The sequence below is a fragment of the Oncorhynchus kisutch genome, linkage group LG3 (genome assembly GCF_002021735.2).
Source record: "Oncorhynchus kisutch isolate 150728-3 linkage group LG3, Okis_V2, whole genome shotgun sequence".
Lineage (NCBI taxonomy): Eukaryota > Metazoa > Chordata > Actinopteri > Salmoniformes > Salmonidae > Oncorhynchus > Oncorhynchus kisutch.
The window spans coordinates 76,198,951-76,221,893 of NC_034176.2; the positions used below are offsets into that span (position 1 = coordinate 76,198,951).

The 22,943-nt window shown below is 41.7% G+C and overlaps 1 protein-coding gene across 1 annotated transcript in view; it reads left to right on the forward strand.

Annotated features, from left to right (window-relative positions):
* Nucleotides 1–14,640: 14,640 nt before the first annotated feature.
* LOC109880637 (72 kDa type IV collagenase) overlaps nucleotides 14,641–22,943 on the forward strand; it is a 28,581-nt gene continuing 20,278 nt past the window's right edge. Inside the window, exons 1-6 of the mRNA XM_031814831.1 lie at nucleotides 14,641–15,373; nucleotides 15,822–16,048; nucleotides 16,888–17,036; nucleotides 17,611–17,739; nucleotides 17,952–18,125; nucleotides 19,319–19,492. Of these exons, the coding sequence (XP_031670691.1) occupies nucleotides 15,218–15,373; nucleotides 15,822–16,048; nucleotides 16,888–17,036; nucleotides 17,611–17,739; nucleotides 17,952–18,125; nucleotides 19,319–19,492 (1,009 nt within the window). The 5' untranslated portion in view covers nucleotides 14,641–15,217. The remainder of the gene's footprint in view (nucleotides 15,374–15,821; nucleotides 16,049–16,887; nucleotides 17,037–17,610; nucleotides 17,740–17,951; nucleotides 18,126–19,318; nucleotides 19,493–22,943) is intronic.

Here is a 22,943-nt window from a genome sequence, read left to right on the forward strand (position 1 = left end):
CAGGAGATTAAGAAACACAAGCTCTGCCTGACAGGCCGATCGTTTACATTAACATTAACACCAGTAGCAATCTGTCTGTACCTCCATCTACACGTCCTGTCTAACACTAGGGGAGATGCCTTAGGGAAGACCAGACAAGTGTAGAACATCAGTGAATTGCAGAGTGCAAATGTACTGTAAGACTGCGGACATACAGTAACAAACTGTACCTGTTTGTGTACCTGCAGTTAGTGTTGTTTGCTGTTAGGTGAGTGTGCACATTGTGCACAACCTTGTCAAGTAAACCTCAAATCATACATAACCTTACCTGACCAATTTCATCATCTAGTCGTCTTGAGTAGTACTATTATCAAACAGGTTATACATTTAACCAGAGAAAAGAGATCAGAATTAATACTTCCATTTCCTGGGAAAATCAGGGTATTGTAGAATTTGGGTCAACAGAGGGGCAATGTAGAATGGTGACCTCTGCACTTTCCTCTCTCAAACCCAATAGGCCTCAATATCCCCCCTCTCCCACTCTCTCAGACCCCTCCTCACCCCTCCCTTCCCCATTCTCACCCCTTCCCTGTAATTCTTTCAAGGATTGATCCTCTTAAATGATTAAGCACTCTGATCTGAGGAAACAGACTGCAATTTCATACGTCAGTGATATTCACAATGCTGTAGGAAATACCAGGGCATATTGTCCACCCCCACCCATTCACCGTTGTTCAAAACACACACTACACACACAACAGATGCACACTACACACACACACACAAACATAAACACACACCGTAATCACCAAAGCGGGTCTAACAATGTTGTTGGTGAGGGAAATCACTGTCCCTGATATATTACAGAGCTATAAAAAATGATGTGTAGGATTACGTCCCGATACCAGCTCTTACTTCCTCCTATTGGTATAATAAAAACACCTGCCTCCAGTCCTGACCCAATAGGATCAGAGGATTCATCTTGGTAAGACTAAATACATACAGATGGTCAGACAGGAGAAATTAGAAAAATATGCAATATGAATACATTTGCCTTGCGTAATATGAAATATGATTCATCTATGGGAGAGATTACAGCCTGATGTATTGGTGTACTTAGCAAAGAGACAAAGTTAATTTCTTTATAGGCCAAATGTTCCTGCCAAGACCTGGGAATAATAATGATTCTTCTGGGAATATCATATAAATTACAGTTAGGCCGTCTATCCGGGTTGCATATTAATGCTGCTGGGGTTAGCACAGAGCACTGATTCATTTCATTCCCTGTCACATTCCCATATTAAAGATAAAATACACTCTGTCTAACATGTGACTGCCTGGGTTGTGCCTTTAGTTATTTTACATAGAAATAAAATGTTCATACCCCAACTAAGAAACATGCACTGAAAACTAGAGGATAATAAACTTGCTACACAAACTTAATACACAAACCCACTACACAACCTATCTTTATTATATATAGAGTTCATTCTTGACATCCTTATATTTGGGTATCTCAACACCAGTGGGGGCTGCTGAGGGGAGGACGGCTCATAATAATGGATGGAACGGAGCCAATGGAAAGGCATCAAGCCATGTGTTTGATACCATTACACCAATCCCTCTCCAGCCATTGCTACGAGCCCGTCCTCCCCAATTAAGGTGCTACCAACCTCCTGTGCTTAACACAAGGCTCTGATCCCAGTGCTTTACAAACCCTCAAACACACAAACCTGTCACCCATCAGACATAACTTCTGCTGTTACCTGGAGAGAGAGAGAGGTGATACAGTAATCTAGAGCAACACCACCTCCGCTCCCCAATGGCCTGTGGGCCTCCACTTCCTGACACAGGTCTTTTCCAATATCCCGTAAACTAACATCCCTGGCGGGCGGGCGAAGAAAGGAGAGGGAGGTGGCGTGCCATCCGGTGCTTAGTTAGAGAGGGGGCCTACGGGCCACAGACAAGCCTATATTACAACAGGACCCAGATCCTAGATCATAGGCTGCAGAAATAGGAGAAGGCATGGGCTTCCATGACCAGAACACTGGCTCATACATGGAACCACCTCCGGGCCGCCGCCTGCTAACACGCATCACAACACAATGCTGTTTTCATAACCTACCATGCAGGCCAGGCCAGGGTAGAGTCTCTGTAGTGACAACATCCAGTAGCATGCTTCTGCAGTCTGAAGAGCTGCATGATGAGTATGTGATGTGTCTTCATGATAATGTGTCTTCATATCTGGATCAACAAGGCCACTGGTTTAAGGCTACGTGACTAAAAGTGAATCAGGGATATAAGGCTCCCGAGTGGCGCAGTGGTCTAAGGCACGGCATCTCAGTGCAAGAGGTGCATCTCACTGCAGTCCCTGGTTTGAATCCAGGTTGCATAACATCCAGCTGTGATTGGGAGTCCCATAGGGTGGTGCACGATTGGCCCAGCGTCATCTGGGGTATCATTGTAAATAATAATTTGTTCTTAACTGACTTGCCTAGTTAAATGAAGGTAAAATATATATATACAGTGTGTCATGGAAATTACAACCAGCTACACTCAAAGTCAATCTTAAATGAATCATTCTTTATTACTATCAGCGCACTGGAGAGGTTCCAACCAACTCAATGCGCATAGTACACATGTCAATCAGGAGCTTTGCTGTGGCAGTCCCAGCAGTTGACTTATATATGGCTCTACACAGACAAGTTATATTTGCATGATTTAGCATAATTAATTCATCATTAAAGTTTTGTTTCATTCATGTGACCAACCAATACTGGCTCATAACATGTGACAGACCAATTCCTCACAAGGCTTCTTCTCTCTAAGCCGAGACCTTGAAACTGAGATATCTTTCGTTCTCAAAACAAAGTTCTGGGCGTACGGCCAAAATGCGGGGTGGCAGGGGAGCCTAGTGGTTAGAGCATTGGACTAGTAACTGTTGGACTAGTAACCGGAAGGTTGCAAGTTCAAACCCCCGAGCTGACAAGGTACAAATATGTCGTTCTGCCCCTGAACAGGCAGTTAACCCACAGTTCCTAGGCCGTCATTGAAAATAAGAATTTGTTCTTAAATGATTGCCTAGTTAAATAAAGGTCAAATAAATAAATAAACATGAATAGAACACAGAAATGAGTTAATAGAAAAGCACAAATATTAAAAATGTCCTGCACAGGTGACTTCTTTACCAGTGTGTGATTCTGAGAGGGGCTTGAAAACAGCTGCACAATGACTGGGGTCTGTGGACAGTGTGGGCCAAAGAGGAACTGATGTAGCCAGTCTGATGTGTTTCTTGGGAAGGCTATAAAGGTTACATACGTGGTGGAAAAGCAACGGTAATCCAACTCTCCTGGACTAACAAGGGTAACATGGAGTCAAAGTGAAATAAATAAGTGACAGGTTTATTGAATCATGCTTCCTCACTTTCAGAGGTGATATTCTGGGTGTTATTGACAGGGAATAGGAAATTCACTTCTGTCTGGAATTTGTGACAGAGGGTACGAAACCATAACAGTGCCATATTGAGCTTTAAAGCTATTACGTTTTTCCAGGAAGCCGGGCCAATAAGGTGACTGAGGGACATTTGTTTGAACCAGTTCTGATGTGAGGGAGATTTAAGTATAAAAGAAAAGAGAAAAAAAACCATGTCAAAACTCATATTGAGGCCAGCTGTTGAAATGTGCTGTTTGATGTAAAGCGGTTAGATACACATCAAATCAAATCAAATTCTATCTGCTCTGTATGCAAGCCCAAAGCAGATTAAACCTGCTTACCTGGGTGTATTACACATTCTCTGAATTAAGAGCCGAGCCTGAGGGACAAGCTGCTGGAGACCTCATAGTAGACTAGAGAGAGGCAGACCGGCTATACTCAATGATGAGGTCATTTCAGCCACTAAGCACACACAGACACACAGAGTGTCACACACAGTGTCACACACATCACATTCACAGCACAATCACACATACACACACACACACACACACTGTCGCACACACTGTCACACACAATGTCATACTCCCCCACAAAAAACACACAAAAAACAACACATTATTAAGACGACAGACTAGGGTTGGAATATATTAGTGCCAGCCAGGTGATGATACGAGCCCCCTGGAAAGAAGGAGAGAAGGGAGAATGGATTAGAGAGACGCTCCACCACCTCATGTTCAAAGAGGGATTTGTGTTCTCCTAGCCTGGGCCTTGGCATCTGCTCTCCCTCTCCCCAGAGACAAGGTAATGGGGCCTGGGAACATGTCCTTCTAAAGTGCCTATACATACCCTCCATTAAGAGTCAGTCATCAGGTAGTTACTATTCTACCATCATTTTCTTTTCTCATGAGATTTACTATAGGTCAAACCTAACAACTGGAGCGCATTTACTAAAATATGGAATCTCACATGTGTTCTTCTATCACAAAGCACTTATGACATATGTCAATCTTTTGAAGAAGGAAGGAAGCTAAATTACTAGCTTGGGATCAGAAATAGGACTCTGAAAAATACATTATAGCTCTTTAAAACAAAACGTGATATGCTCTTTAAATCATACACAAGCCATGGGTAAAGAAAGTAAGACCATTGATTGACTACATGTAATTTCTACTCATCATGCTAATTTCCTTCACAAACAGTAATCACTAGAAACACAATTGTCCCTGTCCCCACCTGACATGTACAAACAACACCAGGAGCTAATCTGCAGCAGAGCTCTTAGAACTGTCAGACTGAATGCTTTCACTCACTTACATCATATTTCATTCACATCCCTCACCATCGGTGCAAGTACATCCAAACCTGAACATGACTTATCAAGGCTATTCATTTTCTTCTGTGACGGCCGAATCAGAACAACCACTGACAAAGTAATCCCCTACTGTCAGCCTGCCAGCTTGTGCATAGCAAGCAGGAGAGTGAGGCTTTCATTCCATAAATACCACTTTGAATATTTTACAATTACTAAAAGCAATTCAAGGTAAGCATTCATATTTCATTTCCATGTCTGGGTATGTACGTCTCTGGGATATCTTTTGAGAGTAATTTGTTTTAGACGTGAAAAAGGCATCAATATTTGAATTTCTCTAAAACATATACATACAGGCCCAAAGGTGCCATCATTGCCTAGTGGTGCTGATTCTTTTACAAACTGATTGTTTAGCTGTCTTCTATTGAGATGACAAAATGATATGTACTACTTCACATAAAAAACTCTGATGCCTAAATCCCTGTTGTCTGACAGTCATGGAGGTTAAGGAAGAAAACAAATAAAAGAGAGAGAATAAAGCCCAAAGACTGGGTTCTGATGCCTTGCTCTCTCTTGGTCATTTCTATGATGTGTATTTGCGAGGCCCCACCTCAGAGTGGAGCAGCAGGAGCATGAGGATCTCCGCCTTGTAGTGACGCAGGGCCGGGGTCGGCCCCATGTCCTATAAACACAATTCAAATCATTTACATGCTGCACTCATCAAAGCCACCTATTCCTCCCTCATCTCCATAGAGATTCACTGCTGATCTGAGCTCCAATTGCATCTCGGAGCGCCGCCACCGCTGCTAACCTTTGCAACTGCCCAAAATGTTATACATTTTTTAAATACAGCTGTTGACCTATTATTGAGATGGAGAGGAGCCACGGGAGACGAGACGCAAGTCTCTTCCTCTCAGCGCTATAATGGAATGCGTTATTGCATCAGTGTTTACACGGCAACACTAAAAGAGAAACAGAATGGAGGGGAAAAGCATTAAATAAAACAATTCTGTTCATGTTGCTCTCTGGGCCAGGCTCTCAGATTTCACATACAACACGCCAGTCAGTCAAAAGCTGTGATTCATTGCATTTCAACAAACTTTGGTAGTTTGCAAGCATCCAAGAGGAGCAGACCTGGGTTCAAATACTATTTTAAATATTTCAAATACGTGAAATATTAATAACAGCGTATTATATAAAAGTGCCAGATGGGAAGGGTTTACACTTTTGGGACTATTCTATTGGTTAATTGCGACAGGCAAGCTCAACCAAGTACATATAAAGGATTGTAAATGTTTTTAAATAGTATTTGAACCCAGGTGTGGAGAGGAGCAGTGACACAATATGCAACAATAATGACCCAGCAGTGCTGAAGTGTCTTAGCGTGCTTATAAATTAAACATGTCCAAGATAATGGATGTTCTATAATTCATCATCACAATGTTTCAAACTGAGTGATATAATATGTATCATACTATTCGCTAACACAGTGCTTAGCCATATTATCTTACCTAAAATAAATTAATTGGTCAGGGGGAAGATGTTGGGATTTGTTTACTCAGCAACCATTGCTTAATCATTTCAAACAACCAATCCTACCAGACTGATTATCAACCTCTCTGCATCAGTCTTAATTGCTCTCAACATAACAACTACGATTCCATTCCACCACATCGACTCGAATACTAAGGCATGCAAGGAGGGACATGGCTTTTCCAGTTCCAGTCTGCTTCACTCAAAGCTGTGTGTGCCACTCCATCCTCCTAAGTTCTACTACTACCAGATCCTCTCTACAACTTTGAGTGAGAGGAGAGGGTGGAAGTGTATGTAGAGGAACTGTGACTTTTACCAGGTTGGACATTTAGAGAATCATGAAGAGGTTTGGTGATTCATCAGAGGATCTGCATGGCTTGTGTGTGTGTGTGTGTGTGTGTGTGTGTGTGTGTGTGTGTGTGTGTGTGTGTGTGTGTGTGTGTGTGTGTGTGTGTGTGTGTGTCTTCTGTTAGACTAGGGTCAATCAGTAGTACTGGAGCAGACCAAGGACCACTGGAGAGGCTTGATACAGTAGAAGAAACTCTTCATGTCTAGTCTGTCCAGTCTGTCCCATTCTCATCCCTTGTCACATCCAGTGATTTATACATACACTAGATGACTGACAGGGGGTGCTGTTTTGAAGCCACCGTGCCTCCATCTTGGCACTCCCCCACCGTTGTATATATATTATAAATTATATTATAGACACCTTCATGCACACTTACAAAATAGAATTAAACCATTTTACTTACATTCAAATGTTTTGAACATTCTTATGTTAATGTCACAACTACAACAGCAAAAATACTTAAATACATGTCATTTTGTACATGTACAAATTACATTGACTAAGCTGTAACCCTATATATAGCCTCGTTATTGTTATTTTAATTGAATTACTTTTCATTTTATTTTGTACTTTAGGTTATTTAGTAAATATTTTCTTAACTCTATTTCTTGAACTGCATTGTTGGTTTAAAACGTCTTTGGGATATAGGGCAGCATTTTCACTTTTGGATGAATAGTGTGCCCAGAGTGCCTCCTACTCAGTCCCAGATGCAAATATATGCATATTATTATTAGTATTGGTAGAAAACACTCTGACATTTCTAAAACTGTTTGAATGATGTCTGTGAGTATAACCTAACTCATATGGCAGGCAAAAACCTGAGAAAAACCCAAACAGGAAGTGGGAAATCTGAGGTTTGTAGTTTTTGAACTCAGCCCCTATCGAATACACAGTGGGATATGGGTTATTTTGCACTTCCTAAGGCTTCCACTAGATGTCAACCGTCTTTAGAACGTTGTTTCAGGCTTCTACTGGGGTCTGGCAGCAGCCTCGTTCTCAGTCACGCGCGTTCACATGAGAGGTATCTCTCATTCCATTGCTTTTCTACAGACAATGGAATTCTCCAGTTGGAACATTATTGAACATTTATGATAAAAACATCCTAAAGATTGATTCTATACTTAGTTTGACAAGTTTCTTCGACCTGTAAAATAACTTCTTGAACTTTTCGTCCGACTGGAACTGAAAGCGCATTTGGATTTGTTTACCAAACGCCCTAACAAAAGAAGCTATTTGGACATAAATTATGGACATTATCGAACAAAACAAACATTTATTGTGGAACTGCGATTCCTGGGAGGGCATTCTGATGAAGATCATCAAAGGTAAGTGAATATTTATAATGCTATTTTTGACTAATGTTGACTGCGTGGATATTTATTTTGGCTGGTTTGGGCTCTGAGCGCCGTACTCAGATTATGCTGTTTCCGTTAAGTTTTTTTGAAATATGAGCATTAAGGAGAAGTGTATCTAAAGTTCCATGCATAACACTTGAATTTTCATCAACATTTATAATGAGTATTTCTGTGAATTCATGTGGCTCTCTGCACAATCACCGCATGTTTTAGAACTACTGAACGTAACGCGCCAATGTAAAATGAGATAATTTTTATATAAATATGCACTTTATTGAACAAAACATACATATATTGTGTAACATGAAGTCCTATGAGTGTCATCTGATGAAGATCATCAAAGGTTAGTGATTCATTTTATCTCTATTTGTGCTTTTTGTGACTCCTCTCTTTGGCTGGAAAAATGGCTGGGTGTTTCTGTGGCTTGGTGGTGACCTAACATAATAGCTTGTGGAGCTTTTGCTGTAAATCTGACACTGTGGCTGGATTAATGAGAATTCCGCTCGCGGAACCCCAGTCCGAGACAGGTTTTAATGGCTTGTAAGTTTGCATTTCACGGTAAGGTCTACCTGTTGTATTTGGAGCATGATACAAATACAATTTGATTTGATTTGAGAAGACTAGAGTAAGCATATTGCACGTCAAACTGAACATCTTCCCTATGGAAAAAAATCTCTGCTAGCCATTACAGTTTTTTACAATCACTTTGACACTAATTTCAGAACCTTGTGGTCATTTTTCAAAGCTCTAGACAAAACTCAAAATGGTCATCACTTGTAACACAGGCTGTCCAATGTTCAAAACATTGCATTGTGCATTCATATCTTTAAAGAAACCTTGCACTTGCAGAATCATTGGTTCAAATAACTCATGTATCATGAAATACCATAGGACCATTCATTTAGATCACCCACACACAAGATACCGATCGTTTCACTGTGTAGTTGTTCGTAAAATCATTCAATATTGTAGTACAAAATATGTGACACATGTTTCATTATGCTACTACACGTAAATACATCACTGTAAAAGGACTAGTAGAGAGAATACTAGACACAGTGGAATCATTGAACAAAATATGACATTAATTGATGAAATACAATAAAGTCACAACATAGGTTTCTTTGAATCAAAGCAAAAATTATTAGCCAAAAAAAAGACAAAAATACAGTAAAATGTCATCAGCTCTACAGACCTGATTTAGCTCATCAAGGAAGGTTTCATTTGAACAGCGAATCATGTGGCTGCCTGCAACTCAATATAGAGAGTATAGAGCAGAGAGATTTAAATGTTGTTCGACCAAACATTAGATCAGGCAAGATGAGTAATCTAAGCAACTTTGACCGTGGAATGATTGTTGATGCCACACATATTTGCACTCACTGTATATAGAATTTTTGTTTTATTTTGTTCTACTGTATTATTAACTGTATGTTTTGTTTATTCCATGTGTAACTCTGTGTTGTTGTATGTGTTGAACTGCTTTGCTTTATCTTGGCCAGGTTGCAGTTGTAAATGAGAACTTGTTCTCAACTTGCCTACCTGGTTAAATAGGTGGGAAAAAATAATAATAATAAAAAATAAACATGGTGATTCCAGCATCTCAGAAACAGCTGCCTTCCTGGGATGTTTATGCACTACAGTCTCTAGAGTTTACAGAGAATGGTGCGATAAACAAAACATATTCAGTGAGTGGCAGTTCTGTGGGCAAAAACACCTTGTTAATGAGAAAGGTCAGAGGAGAATGTCCAGACTCATTCAAGCTAACAGAAAGGCCACAAATGCTCAAATAACAGCTGTTTAAAACAGTGGTGTGCAGAATGGCATCTCTTAATGTACAACACCATGAATAATTCAGGCTGTTATGGAGGCAAAAGGGGGTCCTAGCCAGTACCAGAAAGGTGTACCTAATAAAGTGGCCGGTGAGTGTACAGTAATGTCAAATCTGAAAACATGGTCTGGAAAAGCGGTACATGGGACCATAGAAACAGTGTCTGATAAAGAATGATGATGAAATATTATAGCCATAGATAATGTAGTCCAATTGGTTCATATTCCACGGTAATTGGTGACAATGGATCTCGTTATCCTGAAACTTCCATGATCTAAACATGGAATATCGTTTGTCAGTTTCCATAAAACTATGCATTAAGAGTAATGCAACAGTTACTTATCATTTTGAGCAGTTGTATCAATTGATAGTTAGATCATTGTAATGAAATGAATAGACAGTCATCTCAGATGTAATGTGTGAATTGCATTTTGAAATGGTAATACTTTGATGTTAAGTTGTGTTCATTTTGAAAAGGTGATTTTAGTTCAATGAACAAATGATCTTAGCTTTATGTGTATTGTATCCAAGAAATTGGAAAAAGTGTTGAGAGTTTTGAAAAATGTGCATTTTGATCATTGGTTGTGAGTTTTGTGTCTAGAGTTTTGAAAAATGACATCAAGGTTCCGAAATTAGTGCCAAAGTGATTGTAAAAAACTGTAAATCAAATATATGTGGGATGTTTATGATTATGTTTAGGCCCTGTGCTATGTATGAAGTTATATACTGTAAATGATAGAAGTACTATACGGCATATTCTATTACAATCAGGTTTGTTTCCCTTTAAAAGTCAACCATCAGGACGACATAAAATACAAAGGAGGAGATCAACACATGCAGACATTTGCAATCAAAACAAGAAGAACACACACACACACACACGCACACACGCACGCACACGCACACGCACGCACGCACACACACACGCACGCACACGCACGCACACACACACACGCACGCACGCGCACGCGCGCACGCACACGCACACACACGCACACACGCACGCACGCACGCACGCACGCACGCACACACGCACGCACACACGCACGCACGCACGCACGCACGCACACACACACGCACACACACACGCACACGCACACACACACACACACGCACGCACACACACACGCACGCACACACACATGGAGGAGCGAGAACTTGAGAGTCGCTGCCTTCAATCTAAAGGAGCTGTGGCAGTAAACAAACAGAGAATAAAAGAAACAATTTACATGCAAATCAAAGTTTATCATCTCAATCTCTTTATGCCCATATCCCCCGCAAATGTGCATTCATATGCACAAAGGCATTCACTTAGCTGTTACCCAAGTTTACACGCCTCAGAATTTTCTATTTGGAAAAGGCAGGGTGCATGTACATTTAATGGGCATCCCTCTCTATTTGTCAGAGCTTTGAGAGATCTGTGTGTGTGTGTGTGTGTGTGTGTGTGTGTGTGTCCCACTCCCTGCGTGTCAGTCTGCGCAGATGGCTGCATGTATCAGTGCATGAAATGAAGCCCTGCTCTGCAGTGACAGGCCCAGGATATTGTAGGCAAATGGATGTTACATTTACTCTGCTTCAGCCACAAACAGGCCTATGCTATGAAAAATTAACTGTACTCTTGGCTAAAAGCACAGGAAATTGGTTTATGAGATAAGCCACAGAAATCCTATTTGCAAGCTACAGTATATCCGTCTGTCTGTCTGTCTGTCTGTCTGTCTGTCTGTCTGTCTGTCTGTCTGTCTGTCTGTCTGTCTGTCTGTCTGTCTGTCTGTCTGTCTGTCTGTCTGTCTGTCTGTCTGTCTGTCTGTCTGTCTGTCTGTCTGTCTGTCTGTCTGTCTGTCTGTCTGTCTGTCTGTCTGTCTGTCTGTCTGTCTGTCTGTCTGTCTGTCTGTCTGTCTGTCTGTCTGTCAGATCTCTGGGTAAAGTCCTTTGGCTTCCTCTATTAAGGAGTCAGTCCACAGTCATACTGTCAGGGGTAATCCACAGTGATACGAGAAACAAAGAGATGTCAAATGGAGTTAGGATATCTCTTAGAGATCCTGAGCCTATGCGATGCGGCTGGCCTAGCGTTGCTCTATGTGAACTACTGATGAGAAAGAGACGCATGGCTTTGTTCAGCCACTAGACGGAAATGATACAAATCCACAACCCTTTCATGATGAAGCATCAAAGAGGTTCAATTTGAGCAAATACTATTGGCCTATTTATCTATACCAACTCAGTGGCCTTGTGGTTAAATGTCTGTTGGAAGGTTGGGAGTTCGATCCCCAACCACGTCACTGCTTGGCACTAAGCATTAAGGAGATAGATAGATTAGTGTCTTGTCCAGGGGGTGTAGTTGTACATCAAGCCGCCACGCCGAACAGGGCAGGCTCCTGCTCCTATGAGCTGCCCTGGCTCGTGGAAGGCTACTTACTATATATCTGTTCTAGAGTATAACAACAGCTCAAGAATACAATGTTAAAGGGACTGCATTCAGCTTGATGATATGGGCCAAGCCTGCCATTGGTTCATTACAACACAATGTACAGTAGCATACTGTATGGAAACAGAGGTAGCAAACATGAGTCAAGAAACACCTATGTCTTTAAACAAAACACATTTCTAAGTGAGATAATGACAGCTAGCCAAAGTCTATGTTGCTTTGTGTGGTGCCCAATTAAATAGTTCCCCATGATTTTCCTGACTGCACTTCTCTCAGTACATAATGTATTTACACAGCATGACCACCAGATGTCAGCCTTTCACCTCATATTGCATCACACTGAGAGTTTAGAGATGGAGCATAATCTGGCCCAGACTGAGAGGACCTCCATGTATGCAATGCTGTAATGGGTTACATCTTATGACTTTATCTGGTGGTTTCCTTGGTCTACTACAATTTAAATAAATGCAAAATGTAAGTAAAGTCCTAATGAAAGGAAAAGATCAAAGCAGAAGCTGCTCGATGTCTGTTGTTTAGCCATTCAACAAACCGCCATTATGTTGTATAGGCTGCTATACTCTACCAACCCTGTCATACTGAGCAGCCTATGAACATAGACCTATTATTGGTCCAATGGGTCAGATCGCGATTTTAGGGAGGACAAAACTTACCGATACCAATATATCTGCCAATTACAGCAAGAAAAAGTGACATTGTTCCACACTGAGTTCTCTTAAATTTCCATCCAAAAGAGCAATTGTCCAAGAAATGAGCTTCAAATGTTGATTTCCTACACACTGACAATAATGACACATCATGAGAATGTGTTCAGATAAGCATGAGATAAAAAAAAATGGAATATCGGTTATCGGTGGGATTATCACACGACATTGATATATCGGCTCTAATCTCCATGACAACACTAGAGATGACGTATTGTCACCACCGCAGTTGAATTATGAAATTGCCTTCATTTTGCAATAGACTACTTATTTTCCAAGATGATCATTTATTTTCCATAATACATTTTCCAAGAGGCACATTTTGGAATAAAAAGACAGTCCCACAAGATCAGCACAGAGGATGTGTGAAGAGATTAAGGGATGATTTACTTTGCATCCATTGGTTGGCATTGGCACCACTGTTCACCATCAGAGTCCGAACAGCAAACGGTCCAATAGCAAACTCTCCGAAGCTGGGAAAAAAAGAGCAGAATAAAGTGCATTCCATGACATGTTCACAGTGAATTAGTGCTTGATATAGCTAGTGCTTGATGTAGCCTAGTCTATGAGAACAACATTGCTTTTCTTATCATGATTTGAAGCTATACATATTTTTTTAGTTAACATAACAGTTTTTTTTAAATGTTTTTTTTGTTATTGTAAGATACAGTATTAGTAGGTGGTCTATGTTTGCTAAGGTACATTCTTAGAAAAAGGGTTCCAAAAGGGTTCTTCGGCTGACCCATAGGAGAACCCTTTTTGGCTCCAGGTAGAACTCCTTAAAACTCTCTGGAAAGAGTTTTACATGGAACTCACAAGGGTTCTACCTGGAAATAAAAGGGTTCTACCTGGAACCAAAAATAGTTCTTCAAAGGGTGCTCCTATGGGGACAGCTGAATAACTCTTAGTTTCAAGATAACATATTTTCTTCTATGAATGAAGTAGTAAGCCACACCTAGGTCTGGGATACTGTACTGTTCCTTGCAGCAACAGGTGTCAGGGAAACATTTTTGCTAACATAATCAGAAAGGTCTTAAGAGGGGCGCTGCTCACCTTGTAGCCAGGACAGAACAGGTGAACTCTCAACTTCAGGGCCTGGTTAGAGAGCAACTTTGCTGAACTCATGTTCCAACTTTTTCAGTGGTTTTAACATTTTGTTAAACTTAACTATTTCTAGCAATATTAGGCTACACATATCGTTGTCACTGTTAAAATGGTTGTTTTAACGCAACATGTCTCTTTCCTTATTTCATGTCATGATCTGGTGTTTGGTCCTCTGAGTGGATGAATGCAGTGTATAGGAGCTCATAAACATTTGCTAAAACTTAGCTTCAAACACACCGTCAGAGTCACTGCATTTTGGCACACCAGAATTGCAGAGGTAGTTGCAGTGCGTTCTGTGTGGTGCATGTGTTGGATTTATTGAACATATGCATCAAACTATGTGTACTATATGTATACTGCATACTATTTTGCGCAATTCGCTGCCGGTGTGTTTGAAGCGTCACCCTTCGAACACACCTACAGTGTCATGGCATTTTGGTACACCAGAATTACATTCATTTCCAATTAAACACTGCGTTTAGCTTTCACCATTGCAGTTGCTGTGCGTTCTGTGTTGGATTTATCGAATGTATGCGTCAAACTTTATGCGTAGACGGCTTGACAGAAATGGTAGCAGAAGTTGAACTTTTGTTGCATACATATCCAGATGATGCTGCATACCATTTTGCGCAAGGCCCTTTCGGTGTGATCGAAGCGTTACAAGACATTCCCTGGAGTCCCGCGGCCCATGGCCTCTGTTCGTCGGTAGCCTAGAAAGGCACACTCTTTATGCTGATTTTTCCCTATCTGTTTGCTTTCATTGTCAAAATATCTACTATTTATGCTGGATTCGTGCCATCATTGTACCCGCTTCAATATATGTGCAAATACAACGAATAGGCCTAGCCTACAATGCAAAGAACACCGACCACAGAGGCCAAGGGAGGCTAGGAAATACGCAGTAAACTCGTTATTGGAACAGGTCTCCGGTTACATTTCTCCACCGTTCCACGATTTGGGGAGACTGCGCAGTGTGTAGCCTACACTTCCCGTGGTAAGCAGCATACAAAATTGCATGTGTAAGCACAACTGAGTTAGCAGACCTGGGTTGCAGTGCAGAATGTCCCGTTGAGGAGAAGATAAAGCAACAGAAGAGGCAAGAGGACATCCAACCCAGAAACGTTCTGTTTTTCTCCATCCTGATTACATACACAGCGATTCTCCACCGGGGAAAGATGGGGTGCCAGACGGCATTTAGCCCCCGACACCTTGTCCTCAAAGTGTTTTTGGTACAGTTAATCGCCTTTCTCCAGAAAACCTCTGCAGCCCCCTCGCCCATTATCAAGTTCCCAGGAGACGATAGTCCAAAAACAGACAAAGAAGTGGCTCTGGTAAGTGTTCCTTAAACAACCTTTCATAGTGGGAATGTAATGTGACTTTTTCTTCAAAATACTTTATCGGTTATTTTCAATAAATTCAAGAAGATAGAACTTAAATTCCATTCTACCATTTGTGAATGACTTTAAAATGACAAATCATTCATGAAACTCATAATGTTTTGGCTTCAGACCTGATAGTTGGATACCCACCCACTGGGCACACACTGGTTGAATCAACATTGTTTCCACTCATTTCAATGAAATGACTTTGAACCAAGTGGAACAGACATTGAACTGACATCTGTGCCCAGTGGGGATGTTTCATTGTGTAATGCACACAAATGTTCATTTATTCATTGATACAGTATGTCTACATGGATGAATGCACTATATAGAGTAGGAAGGCATCAGAATAGATCCTATATCAACTCATAGGCTTGTCTTGTATTCTCTTCTGCAGCACTATCTGAACAAGTTCTATGGCTGCCCACAAGACAGATGTAATCTCATGGTGCTGAAAGACACCCTGAAGAAGATGCAGAAGTTCTTCTCTCTGCAAGAGACGGGCGAGATCGACCCCAAGACAGTGGAGATCATGAAGAAGCCCCGCTGTGGAGTTCCTGATGTTGCCCAATACAACTTCTTCCACAGGAAACCCAAGTGGCAGCAAAACGCCATCACCTACAGGTCAGTGGTCGAAACATGTTCGTTTGGCCCAAATAGTGTTTTGGTATAGGGAGTTGTGAAATAGGCTTTGAACCCCATGTGCAGTAGGGTTGTACTCCATATAACTCCCTATGTTGCTGTGCAATGTGCTGACTGCTGAACTACGGAAATGACTAAGGAAATGACTCCTCCAGCCCCTGTAGTTTGTTTTGGGGAGATGAAAACCTCAACTATGTGCTGCCCACCAACCACAATCTGCTAACTCCAAGATTCCTGTACAATGTGTGCTTGTTTGATAGGTTTTATTTGAGGTTAAGAAGAGAGTAAAGTTCTGTTGTTTACATCAGCCCTTTCTGTGTCCTCATGACCCCTCAGACTCGCTGTATGTACCATGGAGAATAACAAAGATGGGGAGGAGTTAACCAAAACAACAAGAGACAGAGCGTTATCCTGTTCAGACAGGCTCACATAGCAGGGGTTAGTTGCTGGACTCTCTCATGGAGCATTCTAACCACATGAGTCATAGGCAAGGCCTGAAGACTGATGGGCTTTATGTCCAGAAGGGGAGTTTAGGAAAGCTCTGATCTATTGCTTTTGTCCTGTAAATAGAAGAGAGATGGGTGTACAAGCTTTTGTCTTCTGCATTTTGACATAGGTGAATCTCACGTTTGAGGGTTTTATATGCTGACGTTGGTCCCTCTTCTGCTTGTATTATGTGTATTTCCTCAAGCATACCTAGTCAATCACACAGTAATATTCCATTATGTAAGATGTATCATGCAGCACATCTTCAGCCAGGGATGAGCTGTTTAATGAGTCTCCTCCTCAGTTTCTTCTCCTCTCTGTGTTCCACCTCTCAGGATTCTAGGCCACTCTCCTGACCTGGACGAGGAGACTATTGATGACGCCTTCTTAAGGGCCTTCAAAGTCTGGAGTGACGTCACCCCACTCAAGTTCACCCGCCTCATGGATGGAGAGGCTGACATCATGATTAACTTTGGCCGCAACGGTACGGTATTACAGAACAGTTTTGACTTTTATATTCTGCTGAATGTACTGTATGAAACGTCAGCAATGCTAGATGATGAGTAGCCTAGTTAAACCAGACTTAATTCTGCTCTCACCTTCGTTCAGACTAGTTTAACCAGGCTACTCATCATCCGGCTATTGCGCAAAAGGGCGGAAGTGGCTGGGAACTAGATTAGATGATGGGTGCTCAGTGCTGCTAATCGTATAGTGTAGTACTGTAGGCCTGCCTATGTGTGAGTTACTAGTTGCTCTTTCTCTGGGTTCCCCGTGTCTCACATAAAGTCAATATTCTCGTGGCGAGGCCAGACATCAAGTAAGAACATATGGAGGTCACTGTCTGACCGATTTGTGGTCAAAACAAGCCCAGAATGACATGTTTTCATTACATGTCTTCATGGCACCATCCCATACGTGATCTACACTGTTGAAGTCTAACACTAAGCTACTTCAGAAACAGTTCTATTCTGAGTTGAATCCATCCAGTAAGGCTGTAATTGTATACTGATCTGTGCCTTGAGTCCTTTTGTTTTAGCCCTTGTTATGTGAATCCACAGAGCATGGTGATGGCTACCCCTTCGATGGTAAAGATGGTCTGCTGGCTCATGCCTTTGCTCCTGGACCAGGCACCGGAGGAGACTCCCACTTTGATGACGACGAGCAGTGGACCCTGGGAGAAGGACAAGGTACTGGAGACCGTACTGTCTGAGTTGTAAATACGAGTTCATCCTGATCTAATATATAAACCTACTTGTTTTTACTTTTCACATGGCACGTTTTTAAAGCAATCTGCGGTTAACATTTCACCAATGAAATGGAGATACCACACGGTATCTGAAACAGCTCTGTTTGAGCTCTTTGGATCATCACCTCACCCCCATCCCCCTCCTCTCCACAGTTGTGAAGGTGAAGTTTGGTAATGCAGAGGGGGAGTTCTGTAAGTTCCCCTTCATGTTTATGGGGAAGGAGTACAACAGCTGTACCAATCAGGGCCGTGATGATGGATTCCTCTGGTGCTCCACTACATACAACTTTGACGACGACGGCAAATACGGTTTCTGTCCCCATGAGTGTGAGTAGGAGCCAACATGGCTGTGTTTTTCCTCTAAAGACTTCCTGGGTTTCTGTCCCCATGAGTGTGAGTAGGAGCCAACATGGCTGTTCTTTTTCCTCTAAAGACTTCCTGGGTTTCTGTCCCCATGAGTGTGAGTAGGAGCCAACATGGCTGTGTTTTTCCTCTAAAGACTTCCTGGGTTTCTGTCCCCATGAGTGTGAGTAGGAGCCAACATGGCTGTGTTTTTCCTCTAAAGACTTCCTGGGTTTCTGTCCCCATGAGTGTGAGTAGGAGCCAACATGGCTGTTCTTTTTCCTCTAAAGACTTCCTGGGTTTCTGTCCCCATGAGTGTGAGTAGGAGCCAACATGGCTGTGTTTTTCCTCTAAAGACTTCCTGGGTTTCTGTCCCCATGAGTGTGAGTAGGAGCCAACATGGCTGTTCTTTTTCCTCTAAAGACTTCCTGTGAATGTATTGTGCAAAACAGTTATAGTGTGCATTTTGATATCTACATGGACTGTATAAAGTTAAGAGTGTTGCATTCAGCAGTCCCTCAAGGAACGTCTATTGTGGTGTTTTAGCTATAGTTTCTGACGAGGAGTTGGCCAGGAGTTACTCCAGATGAGAGGTTTGTGATTAGTTAGAAGAAGCTGTGTTGCTGTTGGACTGGGACCAAATGGGTGGGAGTACATTCTGGGAAAGTAGTGTTGTTGTCTGGGTCATAAAATACTCCCACTTCTCTGTGTTGCTGGGCAAGATTCATGAAGCTTTTCATCAGTCCTTTTGTCTGCCTGTTTGTGCTGCTGTCCATGGTACTGACATTAGGGTATAGACTCACCATAAATGAGCACAAAGACATATTGATACATATAGACTTACAGTCGACTCATATGAGACCAACAGTCTTATGAAACCTCCTAACTGGTTATCCTTTGATCTTGAGAAAATGGCGTACTCAGTGAAGTCTTGTGAAACATTTCTCTTGTTGATATTTTTATACACTGTTGATATACTGTAGCAATAAACATTTTAGTCTGGACAGAGTGGATGTGTAACACCCTGACAAACAATGATTTTGCGGTTCAGTTAGCTTATGATTGAGTCTGTGAAATCACTCAAACTCAGGCTCAACGTAACTGCCATGGCATTTGATTAAATTATGGAAACCTACTGTAAACTGTATAGATAATTCCTTCAACTTCCTGTGTTACAGTGCTGTTCACCCTGGGTGGAAACGCGGACGGAGCTCCCTGTAAGTTCCCCTTCACGTTCCAAGGGGAGAACTATGATGGTTGCACCACTCAGGGGCGTGACGACGGCTACCGCTGGTGTGCTACGACTGAGAACTATGACAATGACAAGTCCTACGGGTTCTGCCCTGAAACAGGTGGGTTCCCAGTTCATACTGCCCAAGCCCAAAGGTGTCTCTCCTTCCCTATAGCATACAAGCCTCATCAGCTGTGTCAACCCAAACAGCTAAGGGCACTGATGTGTCCAACAGACCTAACTGTTGCATGGAAACCTTAATCTGAGGATTATATTGAAATATGTGTGCTTTCGATTATACTTGAGCCAGGTTGTGTGTGTGTGTTAGTGGTGCGCGGCTGTTTCTTCACCTGCCCACTATTGCTATTAACCTATCCCCAACCGCCCGACTATATGTGATCTGAGGCCCTCACCCATCCCTAACCCGTGAATGTAGAACATGTGCTATAGGCTACAGTCAAAGACGGCAGAACAATTTTTTTGACGGGAACAGGATATTTTTTTTGCCTGATCTAGATATGTGTCTGCTTATAATTTACAACATTTTGGTGGGCTATTTGTTAGCCAACTTGTCTATAATTAGATACATGTATCTGTCATTATACAGTGCACACATTTTGTAACGTTACAGCCTTATGTAAAAAAATATATATATATATATTTACCCCATAATGACAAAGCGAAAAAAGGTTTTTAGAATTTTGTGCAAATTGATTAAAAATACAAATCTGAAATACCTTATTTACGTACACTACCATTCAAAAGTTTGGGGTCATTTCATACATGAAATTAGTTGTAAAATTAATAGGAAATATAGTCAAGACGTTGACGAGGTTAAAAATACTGATTTTTTATTTAAATAATAATTGTGTCCTTCAAACATTGCTTTCGTCAAAGAATCCTCTATTTGCAGCAATTACAGCCTTGCAGACCTTTGGCATTCTAGTTGTCAATTTGTTGAGGTAATCTGAAAAGATTTCACCCCATGCTTCCTGAAGCACCTCCCACAAGTTGGATTGGCTTGATGGGCACTTCTTACTGTCAAGCTGCTCCCACAACAGCTCAATAGGGTTGAGATCCGGTGACTGTGCTGGCCACTCCATTATAGACGTAATACCAGCTGACTGCTTCTTCCCTAAATAGTTCTTGCATAGTTTGGAGCTGTGCTTTGGGTCATTGTCCTGTTGTAGGAGGAAATTGGCTCCAATTAAGAGCCGTCCACAGGGTATGGCATGGCATTGCAAAATGATTAGCCTTCCTTCTTCAAGATCCCTTTTACCCTGTACAAATCTCCCACTTCACCACCACCAAAGCACCCCCAGACCATCACATTGCCTCCACCATGCTTGACAGATGGCGTCAAGCACTCCTCCAGCATCTTTTCATTTTTTTCTGCGTCTCACGAATGTTCTTCTTTGTGATCCGAACACCTCAAACTTAGATTTGTCTGTCCATAACACTTTTTCTAAATCTTCCTCTGTCCAGTGTCTGTGTTCTTTTACCCATCTTAATCTTTTCTTTTTATTGGCCATTCTGAGATATGTTTTTTTCTTTGTAACTCGGAGTCACCTCTTCACTGTTGACATTGAGACTGGTGTTTTGCAGGTACTATTTAATAAAGCTACCAGTTGAGTACTTGTGAGGCATCTGTTTCTCAAACTAGACACTCTAATGTACTTGTCCTCTTGCTCAGTTGTGCACCTGGGCCTCTCTCTCCTCTTTGTATTCTGGTTAGGGCCAGTTTGCGCTGTTCTGTGAAGGGAGTAGTACACAGCATTGTACGAGATCTTCAGTTTATTGCCAGTTTCTGAATTCATTTCTCAGAACAAGAATAGACTGACGAGTTTCAGAAGTAAGGTCTTTGTTTCTGGGAATTTTGAGCCTGTAATCGAACCCACATGCTTGGGAGTAAAACAGTTTTTACCCCCTAGCCATAAGATGCCTGAACAGGGAAGCAAATGGCTAACCGGGCTATCTGCATTATGTCCCGCCACCCCCAAACTGCCAACCCCTCTTTTACACTACTGCTACTCTCTGTTTATCATATATGTATAGTCACTTTAACCACATCTACATGTACATACTACCTCAATCAGCCCGACTAACCGGTGTCTGTATATAGCCTCGCTACTGTTATTTTTCACTGTCTTATTACTGTTGTTTTATTTCTTTACTTACCTACTGTTCACCTAATACCTTTTTTGTACTGTTGGTTAGAGCCTGTAAGTAAGCATTTCACTGTAAGGTCTACTACACTTGTTGTAGACCTGACAAATAAACTTTGATTTGATGCTCCAGATACTCATCTCGTCTAAAGAAGGCCAGTTTTATTGCTTCTTTAATCAGAACAACAGTTTTCAGCTGTGCTAACATAATTGCAAAAGGGTTTTCTAATGATCAGTTAGCCTTTTAAAATTATAAACTTTGATTAGCTCATTTCCAGCTACGATAGTCATTTACATTTACAACAATGTCTACACTGTATTTCTGACCAATTTGATGTTATTTTAATGGACCAAAAATGTTATTTTCTTTCAAAAACAAGGACATTTCTAAGTGACCCCAAACTTTTGAACGGTTGAAATTGAGTTCAGGTGCGTCCTGTTTCAATTGACCATCCTTGAGATGTTTCTACAACTTGATTGGAGTCCACCTGTGGTAAATTCAGTTGATTGGACATGATTTGGAAAGGCACACACCTGTCTATATAACGTCCCACAGTTGACAGTACATGTCAGAGCAAAAACCAAGCCGAGAGGTCAAAGGAATTGCAAGAAATGCTTAATTCTGCATGAGTTATTTTTAAGGCTATGTGAGAGGTTATAGACCTACAGTCAGTGTCCAGATTTCACTTTCCATTAACCCATCTGAACAGTAGGCTACAGTTCCCTTGACGTGCCATAGGCCTATTTGAAGTCCCGTCTTGTGGCTGTGGAATTTGTGAACCACCTCACAATCATCACACATAACATAGCCGGTACTGCTATAATCCTCTTTTACCACTTCACCAAATATTTTCTGAACATGACTTTTCTGGCCCTCCCACACGTACAGTTAAGCCCTGAAGTTTAGGCTCATGCACTAATACCAGATAGCCTAAAATAATCCAAGAAAAACCTCAGTGTAACCTATATATATTGCACAAGAATTATACATTTATGGATTTTTTAAGGTATTGTTTCTCTTTATTCAACCCACCCGCCTACCCACCCACCCACCCTTCAGCCACACAATATTTAATGACCCTAAACCCATCCTCCCGGGAGTCCAGGTTATGAGTCAACCTGCGCATCACTAGTGTGGGTGCTTGCATTTATTAGTCAAGGTGTGCTGTGCTGATGCCATGTATTGGTGTAGGAGAATGTTATAATGTTCCAGACGTATGGTTTCCAATCTTGCAGAAGCTAGTCTCCTGAATGACTGTAAAAGTATTTTACTGAGTGGCTGCTGGCGGGGGTTATTTTCCATTGTGTCAGTGGGGCTGGCTCAGGGGTTTGGGGTAGAGTCGGGAGAGTGGGATATGGGGAGGGAGAGGGGGGGGGGGGGTTTAAGGCTGAGGTTTTCATCTGGTT